The 26,089-nt window shown below is 36.9% G+C and overlaps 1 protein-coding gene across 4 annotated transcripts in view; it reads right to left on the reverse strand.

Moving 5' to 3' along the window:
• Nucleotides 1-26,089, reverse strand: part of LOC107558350 (serine/threonine-protein kinase D3) — a 77,648-nt gene that overhangs the window by 18,058 nt on the left and 33,501 nt on the right. For 3 of the 4 annotated variants that reach the window (XM_016242007.1, XM_016242006.1, XM_016242009.1), the window contains exons 4-11: nt 15,761-15,892; nt 13,616-13,773; nt 10,834-11,023; nt 10,664-10,735; nt 10,389-10,572; nt 8,983-9,106; nt 4,139-4,216; nt 443-734 (exon numbers count right to left, since the gene is read on the reverse strand). In XM_016242007.1, coding sequence (XP_016097493.1) covers nt 443-734; nt 4,139-4,216; nt 8,983-9,106; nt 10,389-10,572; nt 10,664-10,735; nt 10,834-11,023; nt 13,616-13,773; nt 15,761-15,892 — 1,230 coding nt within the window. The remainder of the gene's footprint in view (nt 1-442; nt 735-4,138; nt 4,217-8,982; nt 9,107-10,388; nt 10,573-10,663; nt 10,736-10,833; nt 11,024-13,615; nt 13,774-15,760; nt 15,893-26,089) is intronic. The other variant, XM_016242008.1, reaches the window with a different exon arrangement.

Here is a 26,089-nt window from a genome sequence, read left to right on the forward strand (position 1 = left end):
ATGACAGAATTATCTCTTTAAGTCTTAAAGAGACAGTATGCCTAAAAAATAAATTATACTTCAAACTTCATGCGTCATGAAGTGCCAGATGTCTCTTTCTCATAGCTTTCATATGGCTTGGAACAAAAATACAAACATTTCATGTTTAATTCAGTGTGTTACTTGCTCATTCTTTATAATTACTTGTGAAATTTACTATCAATTTCTGAGATTCAAAGTAAAAAAATATATAATAATTGGACTTATTTTGAAAAAAAAAAAAACTATTTGACTATTTTTTTTGTCCTTTTTGGTATAAATGGTACAATCGGCCAATCGTATGGAAAAGTACAATCAAGTACGCACATTCTGTAAAATATCTCCTTTCCAGTTTCTTGGATGAAAATGAAGATTCACTTCACATGTTTTTAAAAGACTTAAGAGTTCTGACTTTGCTACTCACTGTGATCTTTACTCTGTCCCGCAGCGGCGCCCATGCTGGGCTGTGGTGTAACTGGAACAGGCATCAGAGCCTGGCGGATGGCCCTCTCCCAGCCCTGGGCCACCTCCAGCCCCACACCACCGGCAGCCAGCGCAGGGTTGTGGATGTGAAGGTGGGGTCCGCCGGTGTTCTCCCCTACGTAGTACACCATGGTGGCGGTGATGACCTCGAAGCAGTGCGGATTGCCCCCCAGGGCTAAACTACTGAAGTCACGCGCAACCTCCACCTGCAAGATCTCCGACAGGGGAATCTCCTGTGGGTCAGAAAATGAGTCAGAAGTTTAGACACTGACTCAGTGACAGCTAGATAAGATCGTTTAACCAATTAAACAACCTCACATTTGCTCTTTGAGTCTGGAAATGAGTCATTAAATTAATCCATGTGATGTTGAATGAAAATGTCCAGTCCAGTTCACAGTTTGCCTCACAGAGTTCACAGAGTTCACCAACTCTATGGAGACGAAGTGACCAGGATCTCACTGATGAGAATTAAAGAGCGGTTGCTTTCCAAGTCCATGTGGTTCCTCCAGGTTCAAACAGATACTCTCAAAAGTTTCTTATCACACATATCAAAAATAGCAAGTCCATGTGGTTCCTCCAGGTTCAAACAGATACTCTCAAATGTTTCTTATCACACATATCAAAAATAGCACTGTCTGCGAATGCAGCCGAGCTTGTAGTCCAGGGTTAAGCTTCAATCTTCACTGACGACACAAAACCTAATGTGCTAAGTCTGATTATGACAGTCTCTTAAGAGTACCTTCTGCTCAGCCCCCGAACTTGCTCTTAGATGAGACAGGAAAAACAGTAGCTGTGGCCAATCAGCACAAATGCTGCGCCTGCGGTCTTCTCTGAATATGAGATGAAGTGCTTGTGGTTTGGTGGATGAATCATGTGACCCAACCCTATGAAGAGCTCCATGATTACAGGGCAGTGTTCGTGTGCATGTGTGTATAGTGTGTAGACAAGTCTTACGCTAGCCACTGATACATTATGTAGGAGGTGGTCACACTTAAGGGGGTGGGTTGTGGTTATCTTGAGAAATGCCTGGAACCCCCTTACCCAAAAAAACTAAAGTACAGGGCTTCTATCTTCAAAAGAGAGCACTATGATTTCCAAATGTGCAAATCTGACCGGTTCTATTAAGTCATAGATGAAAATAAAATGCATGATCATGTCTCACACTATATTTTAAGTATAAAGCATTGGTTGCTTTGGGAATCATATACTTTACTCACTGTGCTGAGAAGTGTGACAATTTTTTTACTTTACAATAAAGCAAAGGACAGAAATGGAGATTGTTAACAAATAGTTTGAGTTGTTCTTCAGAATGATGTAGTACTTCTCTAACATAGGTGAAGCTGCATAAGCTTGCTTGGAATATAATGTATAATCATGTCAAAATGTCAAAGAAGTGGTATCTGTTTTAGAATTTAAGATCCAAGTTGAGCGCCAAGCTGATAATAAAGTCATGTGTAAAACAGTATTGAACACACCCTGAACTCTCACCCAGGGTGGTGAGGTTTCCTGACTTTAGTTTTACAGCTGGGAACACAGTGGAGCTGCCACAGGGACATTCACAGAAAAAAACAAAAGGACATTAAAAATATTTAGATTTTCTACTGATTTTGGTAATATGACCTTCACATCCCCAGATGTGCGAACATTACTGAAGATATAACCATGGCTCATTTCCTAGTGGGAGCAAAAATACATACACTACCATTCAAAAGTTTGAGGTCGATATGATTTTTGATTATTTTATTTTTTTAATGATTGTTTTTTAAAAAGTCTCTGTCTAATGCATACCAAGGCTGTGTATACTTGATCAAAAATACAGTAAAAACAGTAATATTGTGAAATTTTATGAAAATTTAAAATAACTGTTTTATATTTGAAAATATTTTAAAATGTCATTTATTCCTGTGATTCAAAGCTGAATTGTCAGCATCATAACTAAAGTCTTCAGTGTCAAATGATTCTTCAGAAATCATTTTAATATGCTAATTTCCAATTATTATCAATGTTGAAAACAGTTGTGCTACTTCATATTTTTTGTGGAAACCATGATAGATTTTTTTGTCAACATTCTTTTGTGAACAGAACATTTGGACATACTTTCTATTAAGTGTCTAACTACTATGTACAAGCATTTAAATTAATAATTTGTCACAATGTACTTATTACTTATTGTATATATATACACAGAGTTCTGGCATGAAACTCTAGATGGCGCAGTCCAATAGGTCTAACTCAATCTGACCTAATGACATCATTATCACATGGCACAGCTGATTGGTTCTCTCCTGTATCGGTAGCCAATGAGCTCGCTGCTCAACAATCAAATATATGACTAGTGCTTGCCGTAGCAGTTGCAGCTTGATTCAGAAACCCTCCACCTTCCCCAGCTCCACCTGCATAGATCTGCTACGAGGTGATTCATGTATGCTATATGGGGGATTATTTCATGTATGTTATATTTGCAGCAGCAATATTTCTTACATGCTCACAGCAGCATGTTGTGGAGGTATTGGCAGTAGCAAGTATATGGTAGTGGTACTTTTGAATGGTAGTGCACATTTAAAATATTTTAAGCTGTCCACTTATCTTAAAACACAAATATTTCTGAAAAGTACTCCGAGCATATACAACCTTGCCCACATGGATTGAAATTGCCAACACAATTGCTCAGTGTCCCTCACAAAGATTATTTCACAGACTAAATTCATGACATTCTGAAGACACACAGGCTATACAGTATGCACGGTAAAAATGATTTTTTTTTTTCTTGAAGTTGTAATTCAGTAGTAAAACAGATTACTGGAGTAAGTTTTCCTAAAAAAAAACTATTTCAGCCTTTCTTTTTAAAAATGTCCCTGTTAATTCAATGTATTACTTGCTGATTCTTAGTAATTATTTGTGAACTTAACAAGCAATTTCTGAGTGAAACCTGTTAAAAGTAAATCCTACACCTTCTTTTCAAGTCTATTTGTCTAATTAAATTGCTTTAATATTCACATTAAATTTTAATTTACTTAAATGTAAACACATATACTTGAAGATCTGGGGAAAAAAATAAAGCATTAAAATGATTTGCCACCATATTTTTTGTACCACTATAAGCAAACATGTACAAACACATACTGTATAATAAATCCACAAATGTAGTGAAGCTATTCAAGTCCCAGAATAAAAAGCTATTATACTGATTAGTTCACAGTAATACAGCTGCATTAACCATGAAACTACACGTTGTATTTGAAACACTTCCTTTCTTTTACTGAATGGCTTTTAGCTCAAGCTGAAGCAGCGGAGGAGGGGTATTCTGTGGTACTTGCCAGACACCTCAGCGGTGTATGTGAGAGGGGAAAATACTACTGCCTTTAGCTGTGTGAAATGCTCTAGATGAGCAATTAATTATAATGCTTTGACATTACAAAGATCAAAGGTGGACTGCAGCATAATCAGTTTCGTTTGAAGTTTATGAGCAATATTCTGATTTCTGGGGTTATTCTAAAGGTTATTCTAGATAACATTAAAATATGCACATGCATGTCAAATTTTTCAACCAACAGAGAATGTCATTTAAACATGAACCTCAAAATGTATTAGTGTACTTACAATAGAAAATAGAAGTAGAATACTTTATAACACCTACTTTGTAATACTTGGCTCCTGAGTCATTCTGAAACAGAGTCAGACTCTTGCTGTCCAGTCTCCAGTAGTGTCTCTTTCTCTGAGGACAAAACAGGTTTGACTAACTTCAAAACTCAGGAAAGTAGTGAGCAAACACACATTGATATAAAGGGCATTTAATGCAAATGTATTATGATGCCGTCAAGACGTATAAGTTGTCTAAGGTTTAGGCAAAATAGAAAATCATGTAGCATTGAAACAACATGAGGTTAAGTAAATGAATTTTTATCTTTTACCTATTAAATTACTTAGTATATAAAACCATGATTCGCACTCAACAAAAGTAGTCTTCTTTTTGTGTTTTATTTGACAATCACCAGTAGGACACAAATGTTTTGGCTGAAATTCAATTCAATTCAATCCCTCCACCCACTTTTTAAATCATTAATTATATTGACGTCATCATTCATTACCCAATCTTCGATCTCTAAAAGCACACGTACTCCATTTAAATGCTGGACTATTTCCTTTTGTACACAACACAAACCTTCACATCCATCAATACATTGCATCATATACCCATGGCTAGAACATGAATTTCATATGATCCCATATTTATCACAACTATACAATTAAACAATTTAATAAACAGTTCAATAAATAAACAAATCACCAGCATCTACTACACAAGTTAAATTTCAAAATATATAACGATGGAAAGTACAATGAATTCAAATCATCAGATATACATCGTCATAAATAATCATTGATTTTCACACTATAAATACTCAAAATATACTCCACAAGATATTTAAGATGGATGTGACCAATTATAATTCCTTGAAGGAAAAAATTAAAATCGAATTCCTCCCATTCATACCGTTTAGAACCAGAGAGAGATCCAAAATGCTTCACGTTTGAATAATTCTTTATTTATATCACCTCAAATGCGATCCAAAAACTTCCTCTATACCTATACATTCCTATTTTTTTATGTCATTTCCCAGCTCGTTGAAATGTCTAGCTACTGGAGAGATTATGTCTTGTCGTCTTACTCTTGATTTATGTTCATTAATTCACAATTTCAACTGATGCGATGATTTTCCTATATATACGTTTTGGCAAGGACATTTTAAAAAATGCATCAAATCACGACTCTTTTGCATTGTGAATTTAATTAATGATATTTTAAAATTAAAGGAACAATATGTAATTTTTTGCCACTAGAGGGCGCGTATTCAAAACAAACAAAGAAACAAAGGCGTAGTTCGATGACGCAGTGACTGAGTGTAGAATCATGGGAGTTGTCGTCTTCATCCCCACAGCCGATGCAATCCGATGGGACTCGGGCAGAAATCATGTTCATGGATGAGCTAATGTACTAACACTAGAACTGCCAGGGATCGCTGTATACCTAAAAGTGCCAGTGGGTAAATTTTACCCACGCACATGGCAACTGTATTTATATGGCTAAAGAACATATTATTTCACTGTATTATGCTACTGTCTTCACAAAGAAGTGTCTAGAGTCATGACATTATTATGTCTAGTCATCAACTATATTTTTATCCTGTTGTTTTATGTTCAAGACTTTTTAATGCAGGCTACACTAATCCATAATGGTCAGTAGCCTAAGCTAAAAAAAAAAAAAAAAAGTCTGCACTGACAACGGAAATTAGAAGGTAGTAGCCTAAATATTTGAGTGGTTTAATATTATAATACAATGTCATTAATCAATATATTAAGATAACCCATGCTATGAATGACTAAAACAGCTTATAGACAATAATGAGCAACAATAATTCACCACACTGCATAGGATGATGTGATGAAAATTTGAAGCGCACAGCTTCACCTAAATATTTATTCATTTGTTTAGTTATATCATTTATAATTTGAACAAGAGAACAACACCATTAAACTTTGGGTAATCAAAAGAATGGTTTTATTCATTACATCATATAGATCAGATTTTTTTTTCTTCAGGAAATGGCCAGACTAGAATAGCAACACAGTAGCGAACAATAAACCATATGGCAAGACAAAAATTAAAAAATTAAACTAAAGTTTGACCAATTAGAGTAACGTGAGGCTAAAACATGTAAATATGATATCTGGATCACTGTCAGATACTGAGCCGACCCAGGACGCATAACTTACCATCAGACTGTCCATCACTCATGGCATTTAGTGTTTCTAATACCTATCTTCCATAGATCGCCTATTTTTAATAATTTTTTCTTTATTTATGAAACTGATAACCGCTAAATCAGAGCGTGAAAGGCGTTGCCTAGAAATGTACAATGTTAAAACATAAGCGGCAAGAAAATGACAGCGCGAAAAATCAATGCATTATATAGCGGGTAAATTTGACCCACTGGCGCTTATAGGTATAAATGCCCCGTTTTTTGATCTGGTTTTATCGAAATAATTTTTAACAACATTGGATTGTAAATTACATAATTTTAGTAAAAGTCAATGACTGGGAGACTTGAATGTTTTATTTTAAATCTGTTATGTACATTTGAAAAACAGCCACGCGTAAAATTGACCCCGTGGTGGTTCTAGTGTTAAAGATTTATTAATGTCATAGTATGAAGCAGGGTGAGGCTGAAAGCCGTCGAAGCGAAACGAGGCCGCTGCACGAGCAGCGGAGCTTTTATTATGCCACAGTCGACTGCTTCCGACTGTAAGCAGCGCTGTTTTATCATACTAGATACATTTGAACGTTCTGTTATAATGCTACTCTGTGCGGTCGTCACCGGTCTAATAAAATGCATAACATATGAAAGCGTCTTTGGTGTTTCCATGTTTTCCACAAAAACAAAACCGGAACTCGAGGGGTTGTGACGTCATTGGCAGGCGACACAATGACACTATAGACACGGTCCGTGTCACTAGTTAAAATTGCTTATTTCTCTGGATTTAAACGTTCTTCGAAACATTTGGGATAATGTAAGTACACAAGTCAGCAAAATATATAACACTGTTCTAGTAGCTTTTGGATATTTTAATTTAAAAAATCGTACATATTGTGCCTTTAATGAATGACCAAAAAAATCGAATTCTCGTTCAGAACCTGACCAAATCATAAAACAATCCAAAATGGATTGTTATTATAGATATGATCCCGTCCAGAATTTGATAAAGTGTAAACAGTTTATATGTCCAAGAACACGGAAATGCTTTAAAATTGCATCACGTTCAACTCGTAACTTGATCTATATGTTAAAATGTCCTTGCCAAAAATATATATAGGAAAATCATTGCATCAGTTGGAATTGCGAATTAATGAACAAATCAAGTATAAGACGACAAGACATAACCTCTCCAGTAGCTAGACATTTCAACGAGCTGAGAAATGACATCAGAATGACCAAAAAATCGAATTCTCGTTCAGAACCTGACCAAATCATAAAACAATCCAAAATGGATTGTTATTATAGATATGATCCCGTCCAGAATTTGATAAAGTGTAAACAGTTTATATGTCCAAGAACACGGAAATGCTTTAAAATTGCATCACGTTCAACTCGTAACTTGATCTATATGTTAAAATGTCCTTGCCAAAAATATATATAGGAAAATCATTGCATCAGTTGGAATTGCGAATTAATGAACAAATCAAGTATAAGACGACAAGACATAACCTCTCCAGTAGCTAGACATTTCAACGAGCTGAGAAATGACATCAAACAATTGGAATGTATAGGTATAGAGGAAGTTTTCGGATTGCATATAAATATAAATAAAGAATTATTAAAACGAGAAGCATTTTGGATCTATCTCTGGCTCTAAACGGCATGAATGAGGAATTAGATCTTTCTATTTTCCTTTAATGAATTATAATTGGTCGTGTCCATCTTAAATATCTTGTAGAGTGTATTTTAAGACCTGGAGTATATTTAACTATTTATTAAATTGTTTAATTGTGATAAATATGGGATCATATGTAAATCATGTTGTGGCCATGGGTATATGATGCAAAATGGAAATTGTCATATATATATATATTTGAATGGCAATTCCATAAAAATGGAAATTGTCCAGCACACTGAAGAAGGCTTTCAGCAGAAACGTTTGTGTTCGTCCTACTGGTGATTCATTTAAAATAAAAAGCAAAAAGAAGACTATTTTTGTTGAGTGCGGATCATAGTTTTATACAGTGCCGACCCTAGACTTCTGGGGGTCCTACGCAAAACTGTGTCGGGGGGTGGGGAAAGCTTGAGAAACAGTGTCTCTTCCGCGGCTCGGTATGCTTTCAACTTGTTTTTTTAGTATCAAGCAAGACATTCACATTACATGATTTGACAATTTTTTACATAGAAAGGGCGACAGTGCACCGCATTAAAAGAAATGATCATTCATGTTTTCATAACCGCTGGCCAAATTCAAAAACAAAACTTTTTGAACTTAAAATTAAATCATCTTTGAGAGCAAGGGGTCCTCCTGGTGTTTCGGCATACTTTTGTGCATAGGGAGGATCGGCTCTGGTTTTATATATGAAACATTACTGATCTGTATTTTGAACCAGTTTGTGACATTAACTGTCCAAACAAACCAATTCACTAAAATGAATAATCAAAAATGTGACATAAAAACTGCAATGAAGCATTTTGTCACACTAAACCACAAAAAAAAAGATTGTAAATGGAAAAGCTACAGTATACAGTATACTATTGTGAAAACAGCTGTGCTACTGAAAAATAGCGAACACAAAGCAGCAGTTGTTGTAGTTAGTAATTCTTCATCCTTGTAGTATAGGTATACCCTTAGCAGATGCTTTCTTATCAAAGTGCATAAATCACATAAATAAATAAACAAATATGAGAATATAATATATGTGAATATAAAATAAAATCTCACAAGATTGTCTCGACTGGTGTAGTGCACCATCCAGCCCTCTTTGACCAAAGTGGAGCTCCTCCGCTTGGTGTGTTTGATGGATTGGACCACACGCATCAGAGGGATATTGGTGCTGGTAGAGGGGCTTAAAGAAGATATGAGACACGGCAGTGATCGATAGTGTTGATGTGGATCATTGATCAAGAAAATTTAAACTCAGAACTTCTGACTCGTTAGTTCACCCAAAAATAAAAATATTGTCAACATTTATTCACTCTCAAGTTACTCAGTCTAAACCTTTATGACTTTCTTCTGTTGAACACAACAGAAGACATTTAGAATAATGTTGGTAACCAATCCAAAGTGTGTCTCCACTGACTTCCACAGTATGAAAAAATACTATGTTAGTCAAACCAGAAACTAATTGGTTACCCACATTCTTCTAAATATCTTTCTTGTCTTCAGCAGAAGAAAGAAACTCATACAGGTGTGGAAAAACTTGAGTGAGTAAATTATGACATTTTTGGGTGAACTATCCCTTTGTGCTTAAAAATCTGTCACATTTACATTTAATCATTTAGCAGACGCTTTGGTAACACTTTATTTTAGGGTCTCTTAATTAGTTGTTTATTAGCATGCATATTAATAGAATATTAGCCATTTATTAGTACTAATTAAGCACATATTAATGCCTTATTCTACATGACCTTATTCTACTTCCCTAATCCTACCCAATATCTAAACTTAACAACTACCTTACTAACTATTAATTTTTAATAGTGAATAAGTGTTCCCTATTCTGAAGTGCTACCGACACTTTTATCCAAAGTGACTTACAAATGACGACAATAGAAGCAAATCAAACTAACAAAAGTGCAACAATAAACAAGTGCTGTGACAAGTCCCGGTTAGTCTAACACAGTTCACTTTGCAAGGATTTTTATTTTTATTTTTTTATTTTTTTAAAGGAAAAGTAGGAATATAATAGAGAGCGCTAGTGTTAGAGGGTCAAGTTATTCAGATTTTTTTTATATATATATAATAATACATAAAAAGAAAACAAGTAGATAGTACAGAAATAGAATAGAGAGTTTTAGAGTTAGAGGGTCAAGTTTTTTTTTTTTATTAATAAATAAAAAGAAAACAAGAAGGTCAAGTGTAGATGGAAGAGATGTGTCTTTAGCCGTTTCTTGAAGATGCTCGGATTGAGTTGGGCAGGTCATTCCACCAGCAGGGAACAGTTAAGGTGAAAGTCTGTGAAAGTGACTTTGTGTCTCTTTGGGATGCCACTATAAAGCGACGTTCAGTTGCAGAAGGCAAGCTTTTGGAGGCCACATAAATCTGAAGTAATGAATTTAGGTAACGGGGTGCAGAGCCCATGGTTGTTTTGTAGGTATTTTATAGTATTTATTATCCAGAGCATATACCTTATGGTTTTCATAGGTTCTTCATCTTTCTCACGGTCCATGAAGGGGGAGTCCATAAAGAAGATCTTGTCTTCTGGAGTAGTTGGTTCCTCTGAATCGTCCAGACCACGACTGCTATCGCTGTTCACATCACTGCTGTCTACTTCCATCGTGGTATCAGAGTCAGGACCTGGGCTGGCAGGCTCTGAAAGAAACATACAGTAAACTTACATAATGATGTTTCTATTAGTACGTTTTTCATTTTAGTTGGCTGTGGCTGAAAACCATAACCATACCTCCATTGAAGACTCCAAGACAGTCTTTCGGTACCTTTGAAGCACATCGCTTGTGGCAATTGAATTTACAGTCTAGTGAAGAAAACATTTCATGATCACTTTTTTTTTATTCTACAGTTTACTAGAAATATTTCCTATTAGAAAGCGTAAAGGAAGATGGCGATACTCACCTTTGCACTGCATGCCCTGGCGGAAAAGCCCTTTAAGCAGCCGTTTGCAGAACTGGCAGATGGTGGGGCGGGTGTAGGTGTGAATGACAAAGGTGTGAGGGACCTTTACCCGCCCCAGCACCATCTTCTCCATCCAGATTGGCCGACCGCTCCATGACGGTAACCGCTTACCTGGCTCCTGATGGCGCTGCTGCAGCAGAGAAGAAAGTAACAACAAAACTGGCAACTGAAATTCACATACTGTGCACAGCATGCATGAGGCATACCAAACAAACACTACCGTACAAAAATGTGGGGTTAGTAAGATTTAGTTTTTAAATGAATAGTTTTAGAATCAATCTTTTTGACAGTAAAGAATTTTACAGTGTTACAAAATTTTCTATTTCAAATTAATGCTGTCCTTTTGAACTTTGTATTCATCAAAGAATCCTGAAAAAAAATCATCATGTGATCATGTGACACTGAAGACAAGTAAATTCAGCTTTGCATCACATAAATACATTTTACAATATATTCAAATATAAATTGTAATAATATTTATTATTATATTTATCCTATCTATCTATCTACAGTATCTATCTATCTATTTAATGTAGTCTTGGTGAACATGGGACTTCTTTCAAAAACATAAAAAAAACCTCTTATTGATCCCAAACCTTTGAATGTTAGTGATTTCATAGTAGATGTACATGCAAGAATGAATTTTACAGCAGCCATTCATCTATATGAATGTAACACAGAGGAAATGGTTTTTACTGATTTCCTTTTTCACAGCACACATTCTCCTCAGGAATGTTTCGAAACTGGCCACTTAGTTAAAATAAAAGATCTTCAACCACAGAGGATTTCACACAGACACTGATTTCAACAAGACAGGGAGAAATCAGAAAATGACTGATCTGATTTACCTTAATGCTTTTTAAAAAATGAGTTTTTATAGGGGTCAAAAACAAAAGAACACTTTATTTTCCTTCTTATGTATTACTGAGCTTATGTGGAGAACATTTCATTAGGTCTGAAATGCTGCCAGATGTAAAAGAGCTGAATTTGTGATATTTCACATTTTAAATACAACTGCATAGTTTGGCGGAGACATTAAAAGGGAAAACAGAGTGTCTATAAAACGAACACTGTGTTCTTGCCATGTTTGGGTTTGTGCTGATATGAGGTGATCGCTCTACCACAATGCATATCATCCTTCAACCCATTTTGTTAAATTTAACTATAAATATAAATTAATCAAAAGTGAAGCATAAAAAGAATGTGGATATTTTTGTCACACTCAATTAGTATGCATTCCATTGCTTTAGAAAACAAAATATTAAACATCTACAAACAAATTACATTAGACTATATTTTCTCAGTACTAACTTAACCATTTTGGTTAATATTCTTAACTAGGGATGCACGATATTATCGGATAATAATGGCTTTAAATGTACATATCGGCATCGCCCGATATTAAATAATTATGCTGATATGTCTTGCCAAGAGGAATAGGTTAACTCACATGTGCTCAGGGTGTGCTAGCGATTAGATCACATCAGCAGTGTGACTCATTTTTGAAGCAACGTTTGCCTGAATGGTGATTAGATTCACTGCTTTGGATCTCTGCATTTTAGAATGACATGTTTGGTGTATGATAGAGTAAACAGTAATAGCACGTGCAGCGGCAGCCTCCCCCGGGTCCTAATGCCCTTTCAGTAAGGAGTTTTAATTCCGTAGGGGGCACTGTTGGCCTACTTTTAATAAAATGAAAGTAAAATACACAAATAATATTTAGACTGTGTTTCTGATTAAATAAATCAGTAATTGATGTCATAAAATCGTGAGTATGTTTTAATTTAAAGGTCAGAAGCTATAACTTACATGAATAAAAAACATCACACACAAACATGACACTTGTAAATTAAATAATTGTATATATTCTGATTTATTCATTAATGTGTTGTTTCCAAACAAAAGGAAATATATCGGCATCGGCTATCGGCCAAAGAGAGTTGAAAAAATTCGGCATATCTGATATCGGAAAAATTCCAATATTGTGCATCTCTATCAATCTTAAACAAACACTTTTGGTTCAAATTTGGTAAACATTTTTAAAAAGCTTGTGTCCAGGTGAGTTTACACAGGTAAGCTAGTTTATACTATTTGTAAGCTAATTACACTATTTGGAGGCTACAGTTTTAATTTGTATTTAAGTTTATTTGCATTTAATTTGTAATTTTTGTATTTTTTCTTTTTCTTTTTTTCTAAAATCTATTGTTATATTGTTTAAAACCTAAAAATAAATAAATGTTGGTTAAGTTTGTTTGAGCTATTTTTCTAATTATAAATAACTTATAGTGTTTATATATATAATCAAACACAGCTGGACTCAAATGAAGGTGTAGAACCATCTCAAGGATGATCAGAAGAAATGGACAGCACCTGAGTTAAATATATGAGTGTCACAGCAAAGGGTCTGAATACTTAGGACCATGTGATATTTCAGTTTTTCTTTTTTAATAAATCTGCAAAAATGTCAACAATTCTGTGTTTTTCAGACAATATGGGGTGCTGTGTGTACATTAATGAGGAAAAAAAATGAACTTGAATGATTTTAGCAAATGGCTGCAATATAACAAAGAGTGAAAAATTTAAGGGGGTCTGAATACTTTCCGTACCCACTGTATATATATAAGAAAGAAAGAAAGAAAGAAAGAAAGAAAGAAAAGAATATTTAGACATAAATACAAAGTCACAACTGCAAATGTCAAAAAAAAAAAAAATCATTCCTCACATCTTCCAGGCTCACGACAGCATGCTCTGCTGGAGCAGGACGAGGAACAGACAGCGACGGGCCAGGCAGAGACACGTTTGAAAGACGTCTTTTCCTTACACCGCTACAGTTGTTAGGGATCTTAAAGGCACATCGCTTGTGATAGTTCAGGCCACATCCTAATAATCCACAAAGAAAGCTTTAGTGTTCAGGATTCCAGTCACAAATAAGCCTGAGATTTGGTTTAAAGCAAGATCAGGTATATGATAAGAGTTTAGGTAAAAGGTCAAGAAAATAAAAATCAAGTATAAGGTTTAAGAATTCAAGATAAGATTAAACACAGACAAACACAAGGTGAATTTCATCAAACTTTTACTCCTAAACTCCAGCAGAGGGCTCCCGCTTCTCTTTACAGACTTACAGACATATGGCCACTTAAGCATGTTTAGATACCTACTTAGAAACCAAATGAATCTCCTGAGGACTGGGTGGGGATTTTAGATACAGAGTTCATGATTTTTTTTTTCTTTTCCAAAGTACATTCACAACAGTTTAAAGTGTAAAGTGCTTTAGCATGCCTCTACATATGAACAGCTTGTATCCATCAGTGTGGCCTCTTACGACTGGAGCCCATAATCTTCATGCAGCTTTTGATTGTCATATCCAGAGCTTGGCAGAAACACTGGGTTCCATTCAAACAGCCCCCGATTTCAACTTCAAAGTCGGACCGATGGCAGCACTGACACATCGCACCGCTTGTCTGAATACATCGCCTCCAGTCAGACTCAATCAGGGATCTTTAAAGCAGTCTCAGACTCACTCAGAACTCGGAACCAGACGAATACATTCAGAATATTTTCAAAAGTGTTCTCTTTTTTTGCTGTTGTTGTTTTAGTCAGTCAATACTGTATGTAAATTTCATCAACTTTAGTCTCTTTTCCTGAAATGGCATATACACTACCGATGGAAGAAATCATTTTTATTTATTTATTTTTATTATTTTTTTATTATTTTATTTTTGGAGGTCTCCTTTGCTCATCAAGGCTGCATTTATTTAAAATGTAATTTATTCCTGTGATCAAAGCTGAATTTTCAGCACCATAACTCCAGTCTTCAGTAACACGTGATACTTCAGAAATCATTCTTACTATCATCAATGTTGAAAAAAAAAAATGCTTAATGCTTAATATTTTTGTGGAAACCATGATACATTATCATTCAAAAGTTTGGGTAAGCAAGATAAAAAAATATATTTTTTTATTCAAAAGGGTGCATTAAATTAATGAAAAGTGACAGTAAAGATATTTATAATGTTACACAAGATTTCAACTTCAAATAAATGTAGCTCTTTTGACCGTTCAGTTCATCATAGAATCCTGAAAAAAAAATAAAAATCAAGAATCGTGATTTCCACAAACATATTAAGCAGCAAAAACACTGATAATACTGAGTACCAATAAGAATTAAGCACCAAATCATACAGATATTAGAATGATTTCTGTAATCACAGAGTTCAATTAAATAAATAAAAATAATATGACAATAACATTTCACAATATTACTGTTTTCACTGTATTTTTGATTAAATAAATTCAGCCTTGGTAAGAATAAGAGACTTCTTTAAAAAAATCTTAATTATTCCAAACATTTGACTGGTAGTGTAAATGTTTATATTGTTAATATTAATAAATGTGATTTGATTAATGTAGAATATGCATAGTCTTTTTAACTGCTATGTAACCCATGGTCCTGATATACACTAAAATCAAAATTTTTATATTTATTTATTTATTTTAAATTTATTTATTTAAAAATAATACCAACTTTTTAATGCACAGAAGGGGCATGAACATACACACCCAACAATCACAATAGTGAGACATGATTGCTGAAATTATTGATTCTCATGCACAGCTGACAGAAAAAAACTGAAAAGTGTACTGTTTCTCCTGGCAACAGCCTGTTTGAGACAGCGGTAGACTCACTTGACAGAGTTTAATTAGTAATAGTTATAACAACACCCTTTTACCCACAACAAAAATACTAAAATCTTAACTTTTCATTCATCTGCTTCAGCAATGATAAAGCCCTATTGGCTCTGGCCACTGGGGAGGAAGTGAGCAAATGTTTCTTTAAAATACATTATATACGTTATATGACTGCTACCTTCACATTTGAGGCCCTGTCGGACGAGTCCCCACAGCATCTCTCCGCAGTAGTCGCAGAAGGTGGGCGCTTTGTAGGAGTGGACGTAAAGTGCATGGGGTCGGATCTGGAAGTCTTCCACTGTAGCTTGAGCTGTAATCAAAATGCAACTTAAAGGACAACTCAGGCGAAGAATGGATGATGCAACAAAACACTGAACAAAATTATACAAATGAGCACAAAATGAATCAAAAGAAAAAAATACATATAAAACATTAGCAGCATATAATTAGGAGTCATAATGTTTCACAACAATCCAAAGAACAATGAAACTACTTGTTTGATATGTTTTTAAACTACTGGTCCAACCTTGTTTAGACCAATGGGAGATGAGCAGTTTGATCTCCTGAAGGCAAAAACATAGACACAACTACACAAGGCTGTACTTCAGTCTGATCCAGGGTCAGGGAGTAACTGATGTGACTCAGGCTAGAATGAGTCCATTTGGATGATTCATGCATTTGATGATACAGATTAATTCATGCATTTGATGATACAGATTAATTCATGCATTTGATGATTCATGAATGAATCTGGGACTGAAAGAACTGAATATCACTTCATGTGTGTGATGTGAAAGTCAACATGTAAGCCTGTGAAACAACACGCCACTTCAACTGTTTCTGCAGTTCCTGTTTTATAGTTTGTGGTTTAATTCCTAGTATGGGTAACCATACTTGGTCACATGTCACGTCACGTCACATAATACACGACTGGCTGACTTGAGTAGCGCACACTGTGACTGTACTGGCACTTCAGTATTACTGTTCTTGACAGACTCTTTTTAGTGAGACATAAGCCCCATATACCAAACAAATTTACCATATACCGATCTGAGAATCAATCAATCATTATTGGGACACTTTTTTGATAGGGGCCTGTGCGCCTCTGGTTTATCCTGATACACACAACACTAACATTTTCTTGTCAGTCGGTGAGTCAGAAAGCATCTGCCAAGGACACAAAATGCACTGCTAAAATGAATGAATAAGGTCAGGAAATATTTGGTGCATGGCAAACAACATGCAATCCCCAATTTCTGATGAAAGGAAAAATAAGAGAAAGAAACCGTGTCCTAGATTTCGGTCACTGTGTCACAGGCAGGGCCGTCCTTAGCTGACGTGGGGCCCGGTGCGAGGTAGGGAGCATGCCCCCCCTCGGTCCGTTCATGATTGCGTTCCGGTGGGGGGGGGGGGTCTGTTCGCCGCGGTCTGTACACAGATCCCACCCTCCATGCAAATCACTCTCCAAAGTCACGCCTTCCAAATTCTCACTCGGTCTGCAATAGCATAATGGAACGCGCTGATGACGCATCATGTCTGTGTGAACAGGGTGCATGGAGGTATGCAAATACACATGTTGACAGGCAGGCAGGACAGCCTATCATAGCCCTCGGACTGAGGGATATGATTGGATGAACATTTTATGGTCCTATGCCTTCCACAGATGATATAAATACATATTTAGATGACTCAACTTAGTGATTGCTATTGGGACGTGAAGAGACTTTAAAGTCACTACCTTTTTCTCTACCTTTTTTATATCAATCTAATATAACACCAAATTCACTTCAATTCAAAATCCTGAACATTCTCAGGATTTCGATGGAATGGGAGGGAAGTGATCTGATATCTAATCGACTAGTTGGGGGTTGCCTAGAAGACTAGTTTTCTAATCCGTTCTAAGGAAGTCCTGTATAATTTTGGTTTCAACTGACCCTGAACAGATACAGTGGGGCAAAAAAGTAATTAGTCAGCCACCAATTGTGCAAGTTCTCCCACTTAAAAAGATGAGAGAGGCCTGTAATTTTCATCATAGGTATACCTCAACTATGAGAGACAAAATGAGGGGAAAAAAATCAGAAAATCACATTGTAGGATTTTTAAAGAATTCATTGGTAAATTCCTCGGTAAAATAAGTATTTGGTCACCTACAAACAAGCAAGATTTCTGGCTCTCACAGACCTGTAACTTCTTCTTTAAGAGGCTCCTCTGTCCTCCACTCGTTACCTGTATTAATGGCATCTGTTTGAACTTGTTATCAGTATAAAAGACACCTGTCCACAACCTCAAACAGTCACACTCCAAACTCCACCATGGCCATCTTTGGAGACATTTACATCAGATTTGACAACTTAAACTCTCTGGGACTCTGAATAGAAAATCTGATGTTTTACTAAGTGTATCTTCCAAATATTCTATTTTAAAATGAGTTAAGAATGAGAATTTCCCCAGGTTTCTTTCAGGTAACTAAAACAACATGCTTCTTTTGGTAACATCAGATTAATAATTGATTTTATCCAAGTCAAATTATAATGCAATGTGACAGAAATTTGGTCATAATTCAATTCAAACCAATATTATGGAACAATTTACAAAAATTTCCAAACTTTTAAAAATGTTATTTTGGATAAGAAATGTATGTACACTGTTAGACATTTCTGTAATTCTACAGTTATTTACTGTATATTCCCCAGTATAATACTGCAAATTCCATTTACTGTAAATAATTGTAATACCCTTTGCATCATGGGAATTTTCTGTGACGTCAAACTCCACATACAGTGGCTTACTGTATTTTTTTAAATTGCTGTATACTACTGTATTTGCTCTGTGACGCCATTCCATTGAGGTTGTTTTATTTTCCGCACTTCTTACATTTGGATTGACAAGATTTGTCCTGCACCATGTCTACAACGCCGCAACAGCTATACTGGCTACGACTATACTGGATGTGTTACATCGCTTGTAATGATTGGCAAATACGTTTGCCCTTCGTGTCAGAAACAGCGCGAGCGCTTGGCATCTGTACGTCAGAAATATACCAGGGTATCACTTTACTGTCCGCATCCATTGTAGATAGTATCGCTGATTATAATGGGTTCTATATTGTCTTTTGTCACGTCGCGCCATGCCGCTCACATCCGAGGAAGACACGGAATCCACGGGGCAGCGCCGCGGGTTTTGCCCGAGGATGAACCCGCGAGAGGGGAAGAGTTCCGGAGAACATCCGCGCTGTGTATCGATGCACCTTACGAGAGAATAAGACCAGCAAGCAAGGTAAAATATATGTATGTACACAGTATGTGTGTGTTTTGTCAGATTTTTGCACACCAGTTAACAAATTACCCGTTAACATTGAGGTAACTTCACCAAGGTAAACTGCGCTGTCCTTTCAAATGACTTTGTCAGCATATTGAATTAACGTACCGAATTAAAATTATGTTTAACGAGCAACGCTTATCTTATATTAACATTAAGTTAACTAATGTGAAATTTTGTTCAGGTGTTAGCCAGTAGCCTATTGAGAAAATAAAACCACATGTTAGAATGGTTAAACTAGTTTTATGCCTATCTGCCTTAGTTTTAGAATTAGTTTGTTATAGTTTTTAGTGGAATTTAAGTTTTACTGCATTTTTTGGTATTTGTGTTTTAAAGGCAACTGCAATGAAGCATCAAGAAAGACATGAGCATGCCAACCACCCTGAGACTGATAATTCAGGTAGGAGAACAAATATGGTTTTGAGAGGTTTGTGTATTCTATATGGGGTTTGCCTTTTAAAAATGTGTAATTTCTACTTTTTGTTTTTCAGGGAACACATTTCTGTCACTAACAATGTGGATGGTGAGCAAAGGTGGTGGCCACGTTTTGGAGCAGCACCTGGGTTTTGCAGATGGCTATGTACTTCTTTTCCCATTATGTTTTTGTTGCCTATAGATTGTGAGGATAAATCCAGAGAATACAACATAATGCACTGCAAAATGTCCTAAAACAGGAGAAATAGTGAAGATTAACTGTTCCAGCATTGGAAGACTGTATTTTTTTAAGTGTTATACATTCAATGTTTTAAATAAAGAATTTGATATTTTGTAATATTGTGTCTGTTTTAATTGAATGCCAGTAGTACATAATGTAGGATAAAAATAAAACGAATTCTATATATAAAAATATAAAATCAAATGAAATCTATATTAAAATAAATAAATTACAGTAGTATACTGATGAATTGGATTTTTATAGTAATTTACTGTAAAACGGTAGTTTGCTACTGTAAATCAAATACAGTTTGCTACTGTAAATCCTAATTACAGTAACTTACTGGCAACAGTGTTGTCAGTAAGTTACTGTAAAAACCCTTTGAAATGTCTAACAGTGTACATTTAACCAATAAAAATTCAATAAATTTAATATATGTTATGTTAATTAAGTAGACCTTATTCAACACTATGAAAAACACTACGGAGAGTAGTGATGGGGATTCTCTCGGTCTGCAATAGCTTAATGGAACGCGCTGCAGCACTCCAGCACAGGAATCGACTCTCTCGGCAACTTTGTCACATGCATGTATCCTACATGCTGCTTACTCAAACAACAGTCACAGTGACTTTAGTTTGTAATTCTACATACAGTACCTCCGTGCCAGCTTTGTAGTTTAATTGTTACATTAATGCAATAAATATACATTTGTTTTCCATGGTTAACCTATTTGTGTTCAGAATCATTAAAAACTCACATCAAGAATAAACAAATCAATACATTATTGTGTGTATTTTGTATATATTATTATTTATTTTTAATATCTTTTAAGCGTCTTTTTAAGACAATGGGCATATGCTTTAGAGCCATTACCAGACCATTATAAATCAATTAATTCATTAACGAACAACTTTTTTTCTCGTTTATTTAATTCTGGCATAATATTCGACCACGGCTGACTGTTGTGACTTTTTCCCTCTGTAAAATTAGGTAACAGCAACAGCTAGGTAACAACATTGATGATTTTAAGGTAATGTCATCACTAATTTGGATTAATTTGGACAGTCGCGCTGAAAATGTGTTGTTTTAATAGAAGGAATTTAAGGCATTGTGTCTGGGGGGAAAAAAGTGTGTAAAACCAACTGCAATCTTGTATTATTGCTGACCCTGTTGTGACGTAAATAAATGAATTTTTGCGTATTTGTAGTTGTGAGGCAGCACATGTCTCACGTTCTATCGACGGTGCACAAGAACGAACAGTCAACTTTCAAGCATACGATTCAATGTTTCCTGCTAATAAAGGTTTGTGAAAAAATGCTGATATTCCAGAAGTGTTAATGGAACCAAATGTCTTTAAAAAAAAACCATCTAGATCGGATATTTTTTTCATGACAATCTGCATCTTTGAACAATGATGGTTCTTCAATTAACTGATTAGAAGGCCATTAGAAGGCTGCATTTTCAAATGTGGTTTGTTTTGACCACGGGGCAGGGGCGGGGGCGGAGTCTCTGATGTTAGAATACAAACTAAAAGAACAAAGAATCTCAAACTCGGTCAAATCAAACTGGGTAGGGAGAAAGAAAAAAGCGCATTCCTTTTTGAACATCAAAGAGAGAAAGTAGAACATTTGAGCTTGCAGTGAATCACATGGCAGGCAGCAGTCCAGAGCACTGGAACACAGGCTCATAATGAGCCATTCATGAAGACACTACATACATTATAACAAATGAGGAACTCGGCATCTCAAAACTCATCTATTAGTCTTCAGGCAAAAAATCCAAACATAGTTAATAAAGTAAAGTCTAAACTCTTACTCTTTTAGAAAGACTCCTTCGAAATCCTCCTCAAAAACATTACATTTCAGGATTTCCTCAAATAAAGTGTGATCTGTTCCACTGCTGAACTTGAAATCGAACCAAAATACACAGATAACAGTTTGAAACTCCACTTGAATACACAGCACAAGGACAGGACAACAATGTTCAATGCAGCGGATCCTGTCGACACGCAATCTCAGACAAAAGCTCAGAGCGATCGGCGTCCTGCTGTTCCCTGAACCAGAGCTGCTCTCCACAACCCCTGTTTCTTCTCAGCAGAAGCACGACCATCACCTACTGCAACAAAAACAAGCTTTTGCCTTGGAGCTGAGCGTCAACAAAAAGTTGCAGAGTGTTTTATTAGCACAGCCGATGGATGCAAGGAAGAAAAAGACAAGACGATATTGAGGGTCAGTGTGTGAAAGCATATTTGTTTGTTTTGTCTCAACCAAAAGTTATCAACTAACAGACTGTGGTCCAGATTTGGACCCAAGATTGGCTCGATCCAAACCTTAAATCAGTTCTCAGAATTGTCAAAATAGGAAACTATAAAACAAAGTCTTCACATACTTTTCAATCGGGTACAGAAGTGGCATAAAAGTACTTACTCAAGATTCGATGAATCAGCCTATGTATCTGCCACTTGTTCAGTCTTGTGCACAGCCGACAGAAAGCAAAGCACACACTGATGATAACGTCATAGTGTAAAGACAGCTTTAGAGCAATTTCTTGCTTGTTCATTTGCCAATTACTAAAACTCAACAGAGGAATTTGTTGTTATAATCTAATACTGCATGTGTCAGTTTATTTATTTTTTATCATTTGTGATTCTACTGAATAAAGTCATGGAGAGACTATTTTGACTATTAACAATGTATTATTAGGGGCCAAGCTAAATTCTTTTTTCCTCTGATTCCTTGGCTCATGCATACCAAAATGTATAATTCTACAGGCCAAGATTTTTTGCAATTTTGAATTATTCGTAAAACCTTTTTTTCACCAAAATTGTCTCAGATCATCTTCAGACCATGCTGGCAAAAGTCATTAAATTTCCACTGAAGTGCGTTGAAATGTGCAGCGTTATTTTATGTGGTGATGTAATTTCGATTGAAACTGGAAGACAGGGCGGGACATATCAAGCAGCTCCGCCCTCTTTTTTAAAATAGCAAATAGGCAATAGCCATTATTTCATTTAAATCTGCTCAGGCCAAAGCCATTGAGATCGGTAAAGCTGCATTTGATAGCTTATGACAGCCACAGTCTAAAATATTAGCCCTTTAGATTCAATATTAAACTGTTACTAAAGCAAAACAGTGATTATAATGATGCTGAGGATGTGTAGTTTGAAAAGTGTGTAATATATTGGTGAAAGGCACTGCTGTTATCTCTTCTACTTGTCAGTGCCGTTTCTACAGTCTGTCTAACCGTTTCTCCTCCCAGTCTCATCCATATCGCTTGAAATATAGCATTATGTGTAGAATTCAAACAGGTTCGATACGTTTTGCGGTCTGCGCCAACTCGCACATATAATCCGCTCTGTACTATCTTGTCTCTGGACCAGAGCAGACTGTGTGCATGCTGTGGCAGTTCGCGTTACACAATGCAAAACCAGACTTCATTCGCCCCAATCTAGAGCATATTTACTCTGTCTGAATCATTCCCTATCCCCTATATAGCGCACTACGTGCCATTCACCATACAGAGAATTCTAACTAAGCGACCGATTTCAGCCGCAGCTTCAGCGTCTATTAAAGGGGTCATATGATGTTGCTAAAAAGAACATTATTTTGTGTATTTGGTGTAATGAAATGTGTTTATGCGGTTTAAGGTTAAAAAAACTCATTTTCAACATACTGTATCTTATTGTTTCTCCTCTATGCCCCACCTTTCTGAAACTCGTTGATTTTTCCAAAGCACATCGGTCTGAAAAGCGAGGTGTGCTCTGATTGGCCAGCTATCCAGTGCATTGTGATTGGCCGAATACCTCAAGCGTGTGACGGAAATGTTATGCCCCTTACCCCTTACTGTGATGCCGTGTCCCAGAGCGACGAGACAAAAACATTCAAACTCATTATAAACGAGGCATTTGTTGTATCCAGTGGGGACATAATTACGGATTATAATAACTTATACGTTCTTTTTACGCGTTGCATCGCGCCGCATAAACATAAAACCATGTCTGCATTTGTGATCGGAGAAATGACAAACAACAAGCGCTACTCTACACTGCTCAAAACTCGCATTTGAATCATCAGTGGCAAATTCTTTAAATATGAAAAGGTACTTACAGACTGTGAGTCAGAACAGTCAGCATTGTAGTCTACTTTCCCAGGTTCAGGAAAGAGTCCTCCATAAAATGCGCTGCACACATCTGAATATTTGGGTTGAACTGTTCTGGAACAGTATTGTAAATACAACTTAACCACTGATTTCTAGTCGTGTCCTCTTTTGGAAGGCCAAACAAAGTATTTTTGCTTTCGCAAGGAAACATACAGCATCTTCACAACATGGCGGCGGCGGTGGCATCAACAATAAAGTTACGCCTTCTTTCTTTGCGTGAACATTTGGGCGGTGTTATGCAAATCTTCCCACATCTTGACGTAGACATTTGGGGGCGTGTTAGAATGGGCCGTTTTAGGAGGGCGTGGACAAGTCTTAACTTTTATAAAGAATATCTCTTTGGGTTTGAGACTTTAGTCTTTGCAACTTTAGGGATCTTATCTATTCACGAACAGCTTGTGACACTCCAAAGAGAAAGGAAAACTTGAAATCGCATCATATGACCCTTTTAATAGTGTAGTAAAATCTGATTCTATTTTGCGAGTTTGTTCTTTTGTTGTTTTTCGTTTGTTTCAATGAACTGGTTAATTTCACTAATTCATTCACGTAATGATGCAATGACGCATACACAATTATATTATTAAAGCATCCAATAAGGATGTGAAATGTGGATGTTTTAAGCACATAGAGTGAATAAACATCTTCATCAGCTTACTTTTTTACATAAACTATGAGAAACCATAAAAACTTTAATTTTGCCCCTTCATTCAAGAGCTCAATTCACGCATGCCCTTATAACTGGCTCATCCATCTTCAGTCCGAGTCAGAACTGTTTCCTCAGTTCAGTGATTGCTGGAGGAACCGGAGCGCTGAATGAGTTAATTCATCATAGGATCATATACACCGGTGTTTTGACTCATTTCGAGTTGGAGTGATTGTCAGGCACGCCCGAAAGTGAGTTTTGATTGAGTAACTTGTTGTCAGGGATCTCAGTAACTTCAGTCACCATCCAGGATAATCACCCGATCACAGTCACCTGAATTCTGATCACCCGCACCTGCTGTCACCAATCAAGCCACACTACAAATACACACACATCACAGTCACTCACTTTCCGGTCTACCGTTCACTCCTATGGACTGTTCCGGACTCTCTCTACTGTATTCTCCTAGAAAGACTTACCCTCTGTTCCTCCCGCGATCCTCCAACGACTCCTTGGAATATGTTCCACGATCTCCACGAAACCGGCATAAGACACACACCATCAGAACTCAGATAAGAACCCTGGAATCATTCACTGTGTTGACACTCACCAGCCTTTACCTCACCCATTGAATTCTTATGCTTAACCAGTCAATAAACCATCCTGTTTTGCGCTTACCTGTTGTGTCTGGCCTTGCTTTGTGACAGAAGACCAGACCTATACAATTACCTCCATGGATCCTTGACCTCCCACACCCGCAGATGTCCTGGAGGAGCTGGTAAACGCCCTCCGGGCTTCCCTGCTTCCTCCGGCAACCCCCCAATCTGCCTCTGTCAGTCCCATGGCCATGCCTGCTTCATACGTGGGTGATGCAGCTGAGTGTGGCGGCTTCCTCCAGCAATTGGCCTTGTTCATTGAGATGCAGCTGCAGAAGTTTTCCACCGAACGCACTAAGGTAGCATTCCTGACATCACTTCTTAATGGAAGAGCGCTGTTGTGGGCTAAGGCCATATGGAACGCTAATAGTGCCATAATTAATTCATATGATGCCTTCACTAACCATTTCAAAGTCGTCTTTGGTCACACTGCAGGAGTGCTATCTATGTCCGACCAGTTACTGCGGCTGCGCCAAGGCACGTCTTCCACTAACGACTACACACTGTGGTTCAGAACGCTGGCGGAGACTAGCGGGTAGAATGCTCTACTTAGCTCTTACCGGCAAGGATTGAATCCCCGTGTACAAGCTCAAATGGCTATCTATGATGATTCCGTTGGACTGGAAAGCTTCATGCAAAAAGCCAACCGAATTTCCCAGCGTCTGTCCGCATGCCACGCCACCAAAGCCGCCCACCAGTCTGTCACGCCTGGCATGGGTTCCCCAGTACCAGAGCCGATGCAAGTAGACACCTCCCGGCTCACCCCTTCTGAACGTGCTCGCCGTCTCGCGGCAGGTCTGTGCCTTTACTGCACTGCGGTGGATCATTACATCAGGACCTTCCCAGTCAGACCCCCACATCCATGAGTACCCTCCAGCTAGACCCTGTCATTTCCACACTGTCAATGCTATCGGTACAACTATTTACCCCAAACTTTTCTGTTTCAGTCCCTGCCCTCGTCGACTCGGGCTCCTCGGGCAATTTCATATCGCAGGACCGATTGAATCGTCTCCATCAGCCCCGGAAACGTCATGCCCAGGAGCTCCGAGTCGAGACCATCCAGGGAAAACCGCTAGG

This window comes from Sinocyclocheilus grahami, unplaced genomic scaffold (genome assembly GCF_001515645.1).
Source record: "Sinocyclocheilus grahami isolate Dianchi unplaced genomic scaffold, SAMN03320097.WGS_v1.1 scaffold642.1, whole genome shotgun sequence".
Classification (NCBI taxonomy): Eukaryota; Metazoa; Chordata; class Actinopteri; order Cypriniformes; family Cyprinidae; genus Sinocyclocheilus; species Sinocyclocheilus grahami.